Source organism: Haemaphysalis longicornis, unplaced genomic scaffold, assembly GCF_048455015.1.
Source record: "Haemaphysalis longicornis isolate Haplotype H1 unplaced genomic scaffold, Haemaphysalis longicornis Haplotype H1 scaffold_1, whole genome shotgun sequence".
Classification (NCBI taxonomy): domain Eukaryota; kingdom Metazoa; phylum Arthropoda; class Arachnida; order Ixodida; family Ixodidae; genus Haemaphysalis; species Haemaphysalis longicornis.
Window position 1 is genome coordinate 198,627,783 of NW_027526203.1, and position 16,668 is coordinate 198,644,450.

At 50.5% G+C, this 16,668-nt stretch overlaps 1 protein-coding gene across 1 annotated transcript in view; it reads left to right on the plus strand.

The window, feature by feature from the left end:
• LOC144156313 (chitinase-3-like protein 1) overlaps window positions 1-4,143 on the plus strand; it is a 50,002-nt gene extending 45,859 nt beyond the window's left edge. Inside the window, exon 5 of the mRNA XM_077688287.1 lies at window positions 3,883-4,143. Within this exon, the coding sequence (XP_077544413.1) occupies window positions 3,883-4,125 (243 nt within the window). The 3' untranslated portion in view covers window positions 4,126-4,143. The remainder of the gene's footprint in view (window positions 1-3,882) is intronic.
• The last annotated feature ends 12,525 nt before the right edge of the window (window positions 4,144-16,668 follow it).

Below are 16,668 nucleotides of genomic sequence, written 5' to 3' on the forward strand. Positions count from 1 at the left end.
ATGTAGCTACCTCTATCACACGAAAGGATTGTGTACAACAATGCTTTCTGCCGGTGATGAGATATTGACGGAAACTTGACGCCTTACTAAACAAATGAAGAGAAAACGTAAGTTGGCTCAACTGGCCATGGAACGAGTAATGTTAGGAGTAACACTCAGGGGCAGAAAACGAGCTACCTGAGAACAAACTAGAGATGGAACAAACTGAGAACAAACTAGAGAGCAAACAAACCATTAAGAAAATGGCCTTAAAATAAACACAGGCAAAACTAAAGCAGTACTATTCCATGCAATAAACAAAAACATCACAATTGAAGCAGATATAACTTTGGCCTCCTCAAAAATTGAAATCGTGAGTTCAATGAAAACATTAGGTGTTTGGTTTGATGAACATATGACCTGGAGTCATCACGTACACTGTCTTGCTGGCAAACTTTCCCAAATCGTAGGTACACTTTTTCGCCTTAGGTACCTCCCTCACAATATCAAATTACTGATTTACAATGCCTTATTTTTCAGTTCACTAAGTTACTGCAACCTTGTATGGGGTACAACATCAGCAACAAACTTAAATTGTCTCTTCCTACTTCAGAAAAAAGCAGTTCGAATAATTTGCAATATGCCGTACGATTTTTCTACAGAACAACTTTTCAGTAAGCTCAGGCTATTAAAACTTGTACACTTATTTTTTTATCGTTTGGCGTTACTGTACAATAGGGAACGAATGATCTAAACTATATTTGTAATATAGCTTCTCTGGGGCGTCATAATATTTGCTACAACACACGATCTCCTGATTTCTGGCAAATACCCCAATCAAGAACTAACTATAGAGTACATATGCTACGCCACACATTACCAACCTTGTTAAATTATCTTATTGATCAAAACGTAAATCCTGGATCCCAATCAAACCTATTGGCATTTTACCTTCAGCAGTGATGTATACTTCGTCTGTGATTGTATTTCTTCCTAGGTATTTTTTTGAAATCTTATTTCTCCCACGTTTTTCCTGTTGCTATGTGGTGACAAAGGTGTAAATTTTTTAAACTACAATATGCTGGTTATTCTTGTTTGTATTTTATTTCTGTGGTGACAAAGATGTCAATTTGTTTTGATTATATTGTACTGGTGATTTCTTGTTTGAATTTTTATTTTTACTTCTCTTCTCTTTTTTATTTTTTCTCTCGTCCCGCTGTCTTGCTGCCCTGTGTGTCTACCGGGCTTTTGGGCTGGTTAAGTTGCCTGCGCGCAACTTTTTCCCAAATCGTCCGTCGTACTGTTTTTGTAAGCTTTACGAGAAATAAAGTAATTTATTCAGATCAGAGACAAATTAGAGAAGATATCATAGTTCAAATTAAGAAAAAGAAATTGACTTGAGGTGACAATGTAGTTAGACAAAATGACAACCAGTGGACCACCGGGTAACAGAGTGGCTACTGTTGGGACTGGGCATCCCACCGCAGTCCCCAATGTTGTCACTCGCATCCAGCTTGTCACCAATGTTGGGATTCAGTCATTCCGACGCTGTCACCGCTGTTGGGAATGGGCCCTCTCACCGCCGACACCACTGTTGCGACTGGCCTTCCAAGCGTCGTCACCGGAGTAGCGACTCTGCCTTGCTCCGTCCGCTATCAACGCCGCGCATAGCAGAGCGATGAAGTTCTCGAGCCGACGAAAAGTTGAACCAACATTTATATACAGTATGTACAATGGTAACCAAACGTTACATGGCTAGCACAAAGGCGACAGCACCTCTCCACTCGGTGCCTCTGAAAAGTGCCGCCGGAAAGAAGCCACCGGAGAGAAGGCGACGATACTCGATCCGGGCGGGTTTTTATACCTCCGGAAGTCCGTTGGAGCCGCGATAAGTTTGAATCACTCTAATCAGTACTCTCGCTGGCTGAAGTTTGAAATCCGACGAATGGAAGCGAAGCGATTGCTTCAGCCGAGCCGCCACGATGGGGAAAGGGAGGGCGACGCCCACGCCGTCTCCGCGACGCCGCCTCCAGGCGAGTAGCGACATGTCGGTTGCCGGTCGTTCACCTGACGCATGATTCAGCCGAGCCGCCGCGACGCAGAAGGATGAGGCGACTCTGCGGCGGTGCATGTTTCAACCTATCCGCCGAGGGCGGTTTGGTCTGGTTTGGACGAGGCGTGAATCGGCCCCCCTGTCGGCGCTTCGCCCCGTGCAACGAATTTAGGCCGGGCACTCTGGCACAACACTACCAAGAGACGGATCTAGAAGAAGGGTGTGGCCAATAGCTCTATGGAGAGAGGAAATAAGAAAACTCGGAGGCAAATAGTTGGCTCGGGCAGCATAGGACAAGAGCGAGGGGCGGTCACTGGGACAGGCCTTCGTCTCGCAGTAGACCTAAATAGGCTCTTGTTGTGTTTGTTGTTGTTGATAATGATGATCCTTCTCTGCTGAGCTGTCGGTAGCACAGCGCTGAATCGGGGCGGTGGTAGGCCGGTTCCTGCGTTCCCTTGCGAGTGTCCTGTTCAATGGCGTGATTGACTAATGAGCCTCGATGCCTGCGCTAGAATTCAAGCCCCTGAAACCACGTTGCGATACGGCAGCTAGATTTGCTGGGCGCGCTACAGCGTTCCACCCCCTCCCCCTCGGAGGGGCCAGGGGGGTAGCGTCTTGCAGCTATAGCAAGCCTCAATGGAGTGCAACGTAGGCATCGAATTTGGCTACAAAAACATTTTTGCTGGCATTTCGTACATACAGTATCACACCAGAATTTCGTCTGTGAGCGTTGGCAAGGTGTTGTCTACAAACGTAAAGTCATTTCCGCTTGACCTAAACTGGGGTTCGATGCACTGCGGTCACGTTCGCTTGCAGTGTTGTCTGTTATACTCTACGGCAAAATTATCTGCGCTGGCTTTGCAGCCGGTGACCTCACAGCGACGCTTTCGTGTAACCATCGAAGAAGACAGTTCAGAGACTGTAGAATCTCTGATCGCGAAACGCGTCGGTTCTTACAAAATGCTCGGACTGCCTTGTCCGCATCGACTGGAGGCCCCCAAGGAAGGCACAGGGGAAACGATCGTCGCACTCGAGAAGAGTGCACACGTATTGTGAGAAGCTGCGCCCCCCTCTTGCGACGCGTAGTGTGACGAGACAGTGAAAAAAAAGATAAGCCTAGGCGAACGCGATAACGTGAGGGCGGGGCTAATTGAGTAAGGTGCCAACGTGGACCGAACCCGCCGACGGTGAGCTGACGCAAAATACAGGAGGCGATGGCTGACGATGCCTTCCCTCACCGGAAGTGCCTGAAAAAGCTGTCCAATAGAAGGAACCGCAGGAACCACTCCTTTACGGCGCATAAATGCGCACAATGGTGGCGGCGATATAAAGGCGGAGGAAAGGGGTTGCAAACCTTGCAGCGAAAGCGCGGGCTGTCCTTTGTTGGCAAGAAAGTTATACTTCGCACTTATGCCGCTCACCGCGTAGCCTAATGCTTGCCCTATTTTTTTTTAACGGCTGGCCACTGTGAAATGCTCCTGGGTGAATGTGGGATAAATGCGGAATGGTAGAGGGCGCAGATGGGGCTTTACTATGTAGTTACGCAGCTTCGTTGAATGATTACCAAGTGATACATTATGTCCGCAGGGTGGTTTGTTTCTCAGCGACTGAATAAGTATTGCAAGCTTGGCTAGTCGGCGAGTAATCGTGGTAGAGCGGGAAAAAAAGACAAATACTTTTGCCGTGTTAACTCCACTTCGTCTTTATTTTTCGCTCTAGTTACCACCATGATAATCAATGGCGGCACTCCCACCTTACCGTGTTTCGCATGAGGCGTAACACATAAAACTTTTTTTTCCTCATGCCGATGCAGCTGTAGAACAAAAATGAGATGTTATTGCTGACTGCAGGTTTGGGATTCAAGCAAGGTGTTCGAATTCGGCGTGGTGTCCAGGCAAGGCGTAAACTGGGTCTCCCACTTGTCCGAGTTTGTGCTGCCGTCACTGGCTCGCTTCCTGCGCGACGAGTACGGCGCCCGGTGCTTTGGGGTTTGGAACCTCTGGCATGATGACTTCGCCGGCGCCTGCGGCCGCGGACAGTACCCGCTCATGAAGAATCTTTTCGGGCTCTTTTCAGACCACCGCCAGCATTAGTGTCGGCTGCGAAATGTCGTGCTGCGGTGTGCCTACGTCTTCACGACGCGTTTGCCTTCAGTGTGCAGTAGATGTCGAGGATTTCACTCCTTGCTGTGCCGGTGTCGTACTGCCAGTAATAAGAATCAAATACATCATTGCAGACCCATTTGCCTGCCCACCTCTGTATGCAGTGCGTCCGGTGTGTATGTACAGCCCCGATAAAGAGTTTACGGACCAGGGAAATGGCAATTTTAGGTTATTTCTCTTCCTATAGCAGCCCGACAAACTGAATGCATGCGAAATGTTCTATAAGTACTGAACTAATGAAAACAACCGCACATAGTACTCCGGGCTGCCGCTCGGCGGAGAAATAACTCAAAATTGCTGCTTCGTGGTCCGTAAACTTCTGCTCTTGGGTGTACATATGTATATAAATGTTTTGGCTTGGGCGACACCTTATCGGTCCGTTGGAAACCAATCCGTATAGGCGTCTTCAATGTAGGCATACCGAGAACGGGGTTCGTAAAGACCCTAAATATCTGAGCTATAAGTGATCAGTATCCCCAGGCACTACTGTTGACATATTTATGCGAAATCATAAAAATGGTCCATTGAACAGAAAATCCGCCGTCCGGCGTAGGTGTCTGTAGCAGCGAAATGACACCTCAGGAGGCTTTGGAGCAAAGAGAATAAAAAAAAGTAATTTAGTTGAGAATAGATTTACAAAAACTTGAGACTGCATGAAAATCGATTCCAGGACCTCCTAATGCCAGGCGAACGCGCATCTCCGACGTCCCTCTGGATCCATCCATAGTTGCACACGGTTAATAAAGGTGGATCCATGCGTTGTGGCCTTGCACTTGGAAAACGCCGACAATCGGTGCACGCAGAGGACGCACAACGAGTTCGACGTCGCTTGGAACGTCATTATTCTGCTCAAGGTTAAGGTAACCACACGCTAAGGCTCAACCATTGGGCATGGTAACATACTCACTCGAGTGGATTGGCCAGTGACGATGGCCGCCGAGTGGGAGGCCGATTCACCAATTCCCTTTGGCTGCGACAGCAAACCTTTCGAAGGACTGCTCTGAAGCGTGTGGTCTCTCTACGTCACAATATGCATAACGCCAGCTTTGCACAAGGCAGGCATTCATGCACACTGCGAGGAACCACCGCGGGTTCGAGCTATTTGAGCACGCTCACGATACTGAAACGCCGTCGCGCCAACTTAAAGGGACACTGAAGTGAATTTGTCAAGCTCCCGTTTTTGCTTGCACTGCGTAGACTGGCTCAAATCAGCCCACTTTTCATCGTTTATCCGGTTGACAAATCGGTAATTATTTTACAAAGCGCCGAAGAAGAAAAACTACCATGCGCGGTTTGCGGCGGCCGCACCAACTAAAGCTGTGACGTTGGGAGGAGCGGGACCGTGATTGGACGATGCCCAAGGTGAGCAACCAAACAAGTTTCGGTTTCGGTTTCGGTTCTGTAAAAAACAAGCTGTGGCGTTGTTGGATGGGCATTCTCAATAACTCAGTAATCATCGTACCGCGCTTCTGCCATGTTGTCAGCTGTAAAAATGCATAAAGATAAGCCTCCCAGGACGGCTTGGAATCGTAGCATTCACTAGCCGAGGCCTACGCAGTGCATGGACGCCCTCCGCGTACCCGCAGACGCACAAATGTCATACGCTTTCCCCCCCCCCCCCCCCCCCCCCCCCCTATTTGGAGCTTGCCTCACTCATGCCTGTACCGTAAAATGCGTGTTCGCACCAGGCCAAGGGTCTGTTCATTCTGGCCTGTGCCCACTGCCCGCAAGCAGTCGGTGCTTATGGACAGCACGCCAACGAGAACTCGCTAGCGCGCCAGTGCCAGCCTGCGTGCGTTCTGTGAACTAGTTCGTGGAGCCATGAACGTTGCGGCCCAAACAAAGGTGAACTCAATGTAGAATACATCGGCAGAAAACATAAAGTTAGCTTACAAAAAAAAAAAAAAAAAAAAGCACGTCCCCGCGGGGACTGGAACTCGTGACTTGCAAAATACTCGGCGGTGACATACCTGCAGCCTTAGACAACTCGGCCACGAGACGGGCTGTGCCGATCATGGTAATATAAGGTATATATTGTACAACAAGTTTACATTTTTATTTAGTTTTGGCATTTCAAGCAGCTTAGGTGACTATTTGTTGTATTGTGCTCGTGCAGTAAGCGTCCCCCGAGTTTCCACAATAGCTCACGTCTAGCAATTGCATTTCGTAGACGGAAAAGCGTTCGCAGATGCGTAGTCGTGCTGCTGACCGCTGTGCTTGTTCGCCCAGCGCAAAAAAGTGCTTCCCGCACCCTATTCTTACGCGGTACGGTAAAAATATCAGTTGATTTTATTTCCTTAGTACCTATATTGACTTCGCTGACTCTTCTCCCGCCTTCAAGAGGCCTTATATTTTCCTACGGGCGTACCAGTCAGCGAAGCGTCGCATATGCGCTTGTGCAGGGCTTGTGTGAAGCGACCTTGACTTGGAGCTAGATACAGTGTACAAACTAACCAAGTAAAGAAAGGCCCATTCTTCCATTCACAAACGTGTCCTGGCTTCGTTTCAACTGAGCGAACGAATTGCGACGACCCGTCGGCGTCCGGCGGACGAAACGCTGGGCCGACTGACTCTGTCTGAAGGCCGGGGAGCCGTGCAGATAGCGCAGCCAATTGCGAGCTCGGCTCCTCTCGACGTCACACGAAAACGCCGCAGAAAATGGGCGAGCGTAAAGAGAGGAGGACAGCATTTTCGAATTAAGTTTTCTACTAAATAAAAGCGCGTAAACGCGCCCAGAGTGGTCGTAACATGGCCTGGGGACCCCGGACTACAATTTGCACAAGTAATCCCGCAATGTTTACATATCACTTCAGTGTCCCTTTAACACCGCCTCTGTTGGGCAGGTGGAGAATGGGGCGACAAAGGAATATGCCCAGGGTACGGAGGGAAGACGTTTATTTTATACTAACGTTCTAGTCACATATTTTGCAGTCCCAATTACACAATTTACAGTACAGGTACGTACTTCCCGTTAGGTGAAAGGGGCGATGGGGCGCCACGCGCAAGTGCGCACGTTTCGTCGGCGCAGAGCCAATGGGCTCTTCTGTCAGGGCAAATTCCGGGGTGCGCGCACGTTGTTGTGTGCGCGCGCATCGCCGTGCTGGCCGGATCGGCTCGCAGCAGTGAGGGAGACGGGGCCCATTCGCTCACAGGCGCGTACCGCACGGCGTGTTCGTCGAGTGGTAGGTACGGCCTTACGATATGCAAGCGTAGGGACAACAGGAGCAGCCTTGGGCACGGGCCGCAGCCGGAAGGGCTGGTGGGCTTTCGCCGGCGCCACAGAGTTGCAGCCGGCTGGTAAAGAAAGCGTCACATACCTTCGGCCAACGCCTTCGGCGTCCTGGAAGCGTCTCCCCCGAACCGACCCCCGCGCAGCGCGCGCGTTCGCGTCCCCGGCGAGAGTCGGGTTCGGGCATCGTTCAAACGGACCAATGAGGTGAGGTTAGCTCCGCTACCAGGGCGGAGCGCCCGCTGCGTGACAGTGTTTTATCGCCGCAACGGTCTCTGCAGGCTTCACCTCACGCAAGAGTTTGAGAGACGGCTCGGCTCTACACAGTGGCGCCAAGACGAGCCGGAATTTTGGAGGAGAGAGGGGAAGAACGCCGCGTAATGACACAAACCCAGTGATCGCGCAATGGCTACGGCGTCAGGATCCCCACAAGCGTTCGATTGGACAGTATTGCTTTCGCATTCACAATCAGTAGGGCTCACGCTGGCGCCTCGGAATTTTTCAGATATTCATAAATGGACTCATCCACATTACGACACTCCCCCAAAACGTCCCTATTGTCAGTTTTTTTATTGCGTAAGTTTGCTATTCAGCATAAGGAAAAACTATATGTACAGGTACACTCCTGATTCCCGAAGGAATCGGAGCAGGGGTCGATGATGTGGACCTTGTATCAACACCATGAAATCTGGCCGACGTCCGGGGCGTGGGCCGCAGGTGGCGTTGTGCACAAGGCGTAGGCTTCGCAGGGCAGGGCAACTCCGCATCAAATGCTCTGCTATAGCCTGGTCAACAGGAGCGGGGCAAAAGGGGCACGTGGAGTTAAACGGGACATGATATTGAAGTGGCCAGGACCTCCTCACAGCCGGCGTGAGGGCGACTCCTAGGCGAAGACGTCTGAGCAGGACCTCACCTTGCCGAGACAACCCGCCAGGGAGATCCGTTACGCGCGGGGGTATGAGAGCGCGCGCGGTGCGCTGTAGACTTTTTTTCACTGCCAAAGCGAATACCATTTGACGAAGGTGCAAGAGGAGCTGGATATTGCACACGCATGGGGTGTGTATCGGTATCTGCAGCCTGCATTGCGGGGTGGCTGTTCAGTTGGCGCCATGGAACGCGCACACGACATGGGTAAGTGTCCACTATGTTCTGAATTTCTAGTAGAAGTTGGTTGTATGTAAGAGTTTTAAGAATCTCTCGTACAGCTGCTAAAGAATCAGCGTAAATTGTAGAATGTGGTGAAGCGTGGTTGATTATCAATGGTCTTTGTAGCAGAGCATCCCGCACTGCATGGAGTAATTCTGCCTGCGTTGATAGCCACTTCTCCGTTGCAATGTAAGTGCAGGTTACTGGATCGGGAGCCACAGTCGGACAAAGTAGAGCGGTATGAAGAAAGGTATCTGAAGCACTAGCGTTAATTAGGGTAGAGGAAGGGCTAGCAATGTCCATAGAAGGCGGAATCGGATCACCAACCGTTATCCGTTGGTGCTCCGATTGTATCCGTGGTCGTGTATCCGTTAATTGGTGGAACTTCCACGGGGGCCGTATAGTGGTGTTTGATAGTTGTGGGGCTGGTGAACCGGGCATGTACCGTAATTACCCGATTCTAACGCACCCCCGATTCTAACGCGCACCCGATTCTAACGCGCACCCGATTTTCCTGACAAAAAACCAAAAAAACTTGCACCTCCGATTGTAACGCGCACGGAACTGTGTGAGCAAGAAAAACGAATGCGAAAGAAACGGGTGATTTAGTTCCCCAAGTAATCTCACTCATCTCACTCCTCGTCGCTCTCGGCTGACCACAAAATCTCGTCCTCGGTGCCGTCAAGCACGTTCGCGATGCCACACTTCTGAACTAACGTTCAACCATGGTCGATGGGATCGTGGCCCACGCCTCACACGCCCATTCCGCGAGCTTCTCCAGAGGCGCACGCTTCAGCCGACCGCTCTTTTGAACGCGTGAGAGCCGCTGCTGCCATTGCTGTTATCAAGCGCGCAAGTGGAACGATTTGACGATTTGTGTGAACGCCGATAGAAAAGCCTAGGTGCCTATGCTTCCTGCGCCCGGAAAATCGTTGCTAAAAGCGTTAGCGCCATCTTGACATGGCGATGCGTGGGAGGAAATTTCCGCTGTTTCGGTTTCGGTTTCGTATCCGACTCTAACGCGCATGCGATTTTTCGACCTATTTTTCCGGAAAAAAAAGTGCGTGTTAGAATCGGGTAAGTACGGTACGCTACTAGAGCGGCGGAATATGGGTCAAGGGCTTGTTTTTGGAGGCGGGCTTGTCGACGCTGATGCACTAGCTCATCAAATGTGTTGAGCTGTGCTTCCTTTTGGAGAATAGGGACGAGGGTGAGGGCTGGAAGACCAGTTATAGCTCGCATAACCGAATTGTTTATTTATTCAAGTAGTGCCCAGTCGGACTTTGTAATAAAGTGGAATTGAGCTTGATAAACTATGTGAGGCTGAAGAATGGCTCGGACAAGCATGCGGGTCATCTTGGAGGCAGCACCACCGGCTTTTTGGGACATGCGACGGAATAGATGGAGCGATTGTGAAGCTTGATGCTTTGCAGAGCGAATCCAAGGTTTTGCAGAACCGGTGGTCTTGAACAGAAAGACGGATAGGGGAGGTTGCCAAGCTCCGACGGCCCCATGCGTTGGCCACGGTGAGAAGTGCTGTTTTGTTAGTAGAGAGCGTAAGGCCGAGATTCCTGCACCAATAATTGGTTTCATCTAGAGCTTGTTGCAGGCGGACACTTTGGACGTGAAGGTCCTGGTGAACAGACCATAACGTGATGTCGTCTGCATAGATGATACTATAGATGTGTGGATCGGCACCAAGTCGCCAGGCAAGAGGTATCATGGCCATGTTAAAATCAAGGAGGTCAGGACAGATCCCTGAGGCACACCACGGCGGGGCTGGAAGGAACCGGTGGGAGATCCGTTGACACGGATAGAGAAGGTGTGGTTTCGTAGGTAGGAGGAAATGAAATCACATAGGCGGGATGGCAGGTGAAGGAGATGAAGTACCGCAATGACGGCGGCGTGCTCAAGGTGATCGTACGCTTCGTGAACATCCACGCCCAGCACAAGGCGAACATGGTGGGATCGGCCGCCAGTAAGGATCATCTCGGAGAGGTGGCCCAGACCATCATCTGCACCAAGGTGGGGGGTACAGATGGTGTACGTCGAGCCACCACTGAATGCGTGTGGCAAACATTCGTTCCAACAGCCTCCAAATGGTCGCCGTGAGCGCTATTGGTCGGTGGTTGCGGACATCTCTACTTGGTTTACCGGGTTTCGGAATAATGATAATATCCGCTTGAAGCCTGGCCGGGGGGATTGTACACGTGAGCCAAACCCGGTTGTACGCCTCTAGGAGTCTCTCCAGAGAAGAATCGTCGAGGTTCTTGAAAGATTCAAATGTTACTCCGTCAGGACCGGGAGCTTTGCGGAGTGCAGCCATGCCGATGACCGCGGTTAGTTCCGCCATTGTAAATGGTGAGAGCATACGCTCGGTTGCTGCTTCCGATGGCGGCGTACCAGCACCAGGCGGAAAAGTGAACACAGGGGGCATGGTGGCTGGGTCCAATTCAAAATCGGGGTATAAAGTATGAGCCAGCGTATCTGCGAATTGCAGAGGAACGCTGAGGAGCGCTGCAGATGAGGTGAGGAACGCTGACGCAGCAGGATCTTGGGATCGAGGTGATCGCTCCAAAGAATAAAAAATGCGCCATATGGAGCGTAGTCCAGACTGGGGCCCTCACGAAGCGCACGTCAAGCCAGCTAGCGCTGGCGGGACAGCCGGCGATCATGGCGACGAGCCGCGGCAGTGAGCTGTTTAAGGCGGAGTTGGAAAGTCGGGGAGTTGGGATGGCGACAAGCAAACACTTCCGCCTGGTGGCGCTGCGCCCACAGCTGAAGAAGGCGCAAGTTAGGGTTAGGGCGGCTCTCGTCAACCCAGTTTACAGTTGTAGAAACTTCAAGAGCCCTTTGTATGGATGATAAAGGGTCCTCTTTGAATGTTGATATCTGACTAATCGACTTCTGAAACTCGTCCCACTTGATAATATGACATTTACGACGTAGGCGACGAGAGGGCAAAGATGAAAGATCTAGGTGAATGAGATGATGGTCGCTACCCCAGCAGTCTGGCTCCCGCCGCCAAGTAACGGCCGATGGACCAAGCCACCAAGCGAGGTCTGGTGAACGTGGAGGCATACGGGTAGACGTGGAGCGGCGAGTCGACTGGGTCGTGTCATTAATAGAGTGAAGCGAGCATGCGCCATGACCTTGAGGAGATCTGAACCTCGAGTACTAGCCATGTCATAGCCTCAGGTAGGGTGCGGAGCAATAAAGTCCCCGGGGATTATGGTACAACCGGGATATTGTTCGTATATGCGAAACCCACCCAAACCGAACACGCGGGGCATGACCACTGTGAGGACGCACATAGCAGGATACAAGTATCACTGCACAGTGACTTAGTTGAACTTTCACCGCCACAGTTTCTTGCCACGGGGAGCAGCAGCTTTGAATGTCAACGGCTTGCTGGCAAAGACACGTGAGCACATATACCACCGGTTTACCCCGTGGCGTTGGTGGGCCGTTACGGTGGCCAATGATTGTTGGAGACACATAGCCGGTAGAAAAGGGGATACGGGGCAGGCCGTACGCTTCCTGAAGCAGTAGCGCCCATGCACGAAGTGGGCCTAGGCGAAGGCGCTCCTTAAGTTCACCAACTTTTGTGGGGAGGCTGTTAAGTTTGGGCTCCTCATTTAATTAATGAAAGCCGCCGGTGGCTCATGTGTCGGCGTTGCTTCCACTTGTAGCTGCCACGCTGGGTTCCTTTCATGCAGCCGAAGGGACGCGAAATTTAGAGGCCGCGGAGTGCTAGCTTTGTGTTCCTTCTTTTTGTGTGGCAAAAGGCGGGGGTGCTTAGCCTGAGTACCTTTGTTGCGTTGGTATGCGGTCAGCTCGACCTGGCGATCTCAGTGAACGGCGTATGGGCGCACAGCAGTGAAAACAGCTTCGGCGCGGGGTTCCCTCTCGGACTGCGCGCACGCCGCTATTATGGCTTGCCGAGATTGGGAGGTGGCTCGGTCGTTCGTCATGACAAGCTGACGGGAAGCGAAAGGATGGTGTTTGTTAGTGTCGAAAAAGCGCGCACCGTAGTTTTTGAGGATTTGCGAAGGCGGCGTCGGTGCTGTTCGTTTATGGGTCATTCGCCTCGGGAATACTCGCCTGGGGTTGAAGGAGCTCTTCCCGCTAGTCAGGCGGCGGGCAGTGGCGTCCCTTAGTCTGGGGAAGGGATTAGCTTACGACTCTCTTTGTGCCGGCGCGCGCGCGGACAAATGCAAGGCGGCAAGGCGAGGACGCTGTAAGATGTTAGCCGCGCAAAGACTGGTCTAAGCGTTCGGCTTTAGCTTTGTGCAGGCGCCGCCCGCTTAACGTAATGGTTCGACCACTCCGCGCGGTCAGTGACTTTATGTGGCAGATGTACGCCTCTACATTTTGCTTGTAGGTTGCATTTTGCTGTATTTGCCTGTAGGTTGCAATGACGTGCGCGGGAAACGTACTATGAGTGCATGAGATAGTGTTGGGTCATGTGACCGCAGTGGGGACATGTTTAGGATTGGTTGGCTCTTGTGGCCAATCCGTGGTCCATATGAATTATATTGAAAAGGGTTTTCGCTCTTTCTTGAACACCCCCTTTGGAGGCGTGGTTTTTGGGATCAAAACTGGGGTGTTGGGTTTTGTCCGGGGTTGGTCGAGAGGGATCTAGTTCAGGATAGATCTTGGCCTAACAGTATGCTGTGGGCAGAGTGACAATGTAACCGCCAGTCTGCACTGATGTAAATAATTGGAGTAATGTAAATAGTTTAAATAAACCTAATATCCAGCAAGAAAGGCAGTCCTCATCCCTCACCTGCTTCAAGCATCGGACGTCGGTCATCGGAGTGAGTCGAGATCGTCCTCTCGGCTCGAGCTTCTTCAAGAATCTAATTATTTCCTCTTCATCATTCACCAAGAAGATGAAGAGGTGAAATCTAACTGAGGCCCCGACAGTTCCATTGTGGTATAGTGTCCTTGCGTGTAGTTGCACGTACAGCGGGTGCATAATTTAGCGGAGGCATGCTGCGAGAGTCGTGGTTAATATTTGTAGCTGCTGCACCACGTAGTTAAGAATGGAGCGAGCGTTGGATGCTGACGAGATCGAGGCTGCTGCTGGTGATGATGCAGGAGTAGGTGGAGGCAAGGGAAAAGTTGACAGAGGAGGTATAGCTTCACCTGAGTTCTCGTTTGCAGCAGCACGCTTTAAGCGTCGCTGTGCCAGCAACTGGGTGCGACGAGCGGACAAATTCGCAAGCTCCGTTTGTAATGTCTGGAGGCGAAGATCTATCTTTTCTAGGACAGGGGAATTCTGGTCGGCCTCTTGAAGACAGCACCGCTGACGAGGTCGACACAATCGCACCACCCGGCTGTATGAAACCGAATTCATAGGTGGTGTGGCAGAGACCGGTGTCAGTTACAACGGGACCTTCATCATCTAATGTGGACATTCCCTCACTTTGCCGGGGATGGAGATGAACTGCTCGCTTCCCGCTCCCTCCCCAATAAGGTACAAGAACACTTACGAAGAGTTCGCACTGACACATCGCCACTCGAAGGAATTATGCACTTTTCTTTAGAAAATGGTGTCTTTAAGGTTGTTTGATAGGTGAACGGTGACCTTTTCTTTAGTTCAACTCTAACTGAACGTGCACAAACTGCAGACAATGGTTATAGTTGCCCTCATTGTACTTTGGACAACAGTTAGAGGGCCCCTCACTGTGTTTTTATGAACTCGACAATGACGCATGGGCGCAGTCTTGCGTCAAGGTTTTTCGTGCATGTAATTTTAGAGCCATAGAGTAGAATAGGCACGTTAGAAGTAACAAATGTACGATATATGATCGCACGAATTACGCGACGCCGACTTGGGCTTCGAGAATATGAACTCCACAAAATAGTAGAGGCCATTGTATACGACAAAATTATGTATTTTGTAAATACTATAAAACGACTCTTGCAACACAAAATTGACGTTGTTTTCCTCGAAGATGTCAGAGAACAGAAGTGGGAGTTCCCCATTACTCTTCAAGCCATTAAATACGGAATTTGCCATACCATATGTTTACGATACACCGCATCCTGCAAGGTAGAACAGCTATGCGCAAAGAAGCCCAACAGCTACGCCTAAGAACCCCACAAGAAGTCCGGGAAATCATAGAAGACCTGGGGTACAATACAAGCAAGCTACTAAACTTATCCTCAACACCTCTACCATAAGGCTCAATACCTTGAACTGAAGTGCAACCGATGCCAAAAAACCTGAACCCTGAGACCAACGACGGTCGCAGAAAAGCCAGAGCTGAAGACAGGGAAACCCCGCTGCATGACACAATATATGCCGGACGCCAGCTGCAGAAATGGAACGGCAGTCTCTGCAGCCATTAGTTCCTGAAAATTTACCCTCAATATACATATCAATGTTGCCACGCCAACCTCAGTGGAAACAAAAGCGATCGCCGAACCTATCAAAGAAGATATACCTCAACCCCAAGTATCAGAATACCCACAGTGAAGCAGTATGTGGAAGCAGCAATCTACCTCAGTACATACATAATCAATTAAACAACCACATGTATTGCTTCCAAGCTCAAAGCCAGCCTCGAATGGGTCCAAGGACAACGGGAACCAGCAAGTAAACGCGCTAACTTGAGACTGCAGTACGCCCGGCATTGCCATTAAATGTTCAGGTGACTACACCAGCCCGGTGAAGAGAAAAATACGCCACAAGGAGAGACAAGGACGCCTTGTTCATACAGCATGTAACAACCGAATCATTCGCACACCATCATATATGTTACCGAGTCATTTAAGCCCCGGTAATCCCACAGCCCCAGACACAGTCACTTTCCTGCAACGTATACATGCACTATATCAACCAGCTCCCAGGAAGACCAAGGTGCCAAGTCTGAGGACAGCATTCTGCAGTTACCCACGCTTAATGTGAATGGTCCAGGGCACGCAGCGCTCTAAACATCGCCACCTCCGTTTCTGTACCCCTATACCTTCCTGGAAAAGCTAGCTCGTCCCACCGCCAGGGCATGAGATGGAATGTCGCGAATACCTCTCCCAACACGTCGAAACAGTTCTAGGGACCTCGGAATAGAGGACCCAAGAAAATAAGGTTTTCCCTTTTCTCCATCTCCCGCACTCCCTTCCATGCAGTAACGCTGTAGATGGCACACAGGCGCGATTCAGGGGGCACGCCCACGCCAGTACACTTCGCGGGCACGGCATACAGCGCGCGTGGCGTCAAGCGGGAGTGCCTGTGAAAACAACACCCCTCGTTTTTACGGCCATCGCCGTAAAAAGGTCGTCCCAATGGCCCAGTCAGTGACGCCAGCGTTTGCCTACTCGAGCTGGAACAGGGAAAGGCATCGGTTGAGGCAAGCGAAGCAGCATGACTTCACGTCGTCAAAGATGGTTTCTCCCAGGCGGCAGCACTGTAAACGGTCTATGTGGTTCATACCGTAAGCGGCGTAAATGGCCGATGCGATGTTAAGCGCGCTCTTTAAAACCCCAATCAATGTGGTTCGACAAATATGTCCACAGAGAACGTTCCCTTACGGATGAGCAATATCTTATCCTTCTTCCGGTATAAAGCGGATGCAGAATAGAGTGAAAACCTACACACTAAACTTTTTTACGCCCTTTTGGCCAAAAAGGGTGTAAGATAATTGAAAAAAGGGTGTTGGGAGGCCCTTACGCCCTTTTTCTTGAATCTCAACACCCTTTTTTGTAGCTTTCCACCCTTTTTGCGTGAAAAAAAAAGGGTGTTGACCAACCTCAACACCCTTTTTTTTGGAAGCACGTTGAGAGGGTGTGGAAAAGGTGTTCAGCTCATGATTGATTGAGGTCATGCATGCAATATAATTTCAAAAAGACATCCCATTGTGCCATCCACCCAACCTCGTCAAAAATGTTCAAAAGCAAAAAAAAAAAAAAAGCTGCCAAATTCAATAAAAAGCAGCGGCAGCACCGACGTTGAAACAGGAAAAAATATCAGCCCTTGCTTATTACGACATCGACAGAATAACACTCCCCCTCCCACTTTTTGTTTTCTACAGCCTTGCACGGAGCACAGCACAACCTTGAACTGTGACATCTGTATCATCATTCCGTCGTTC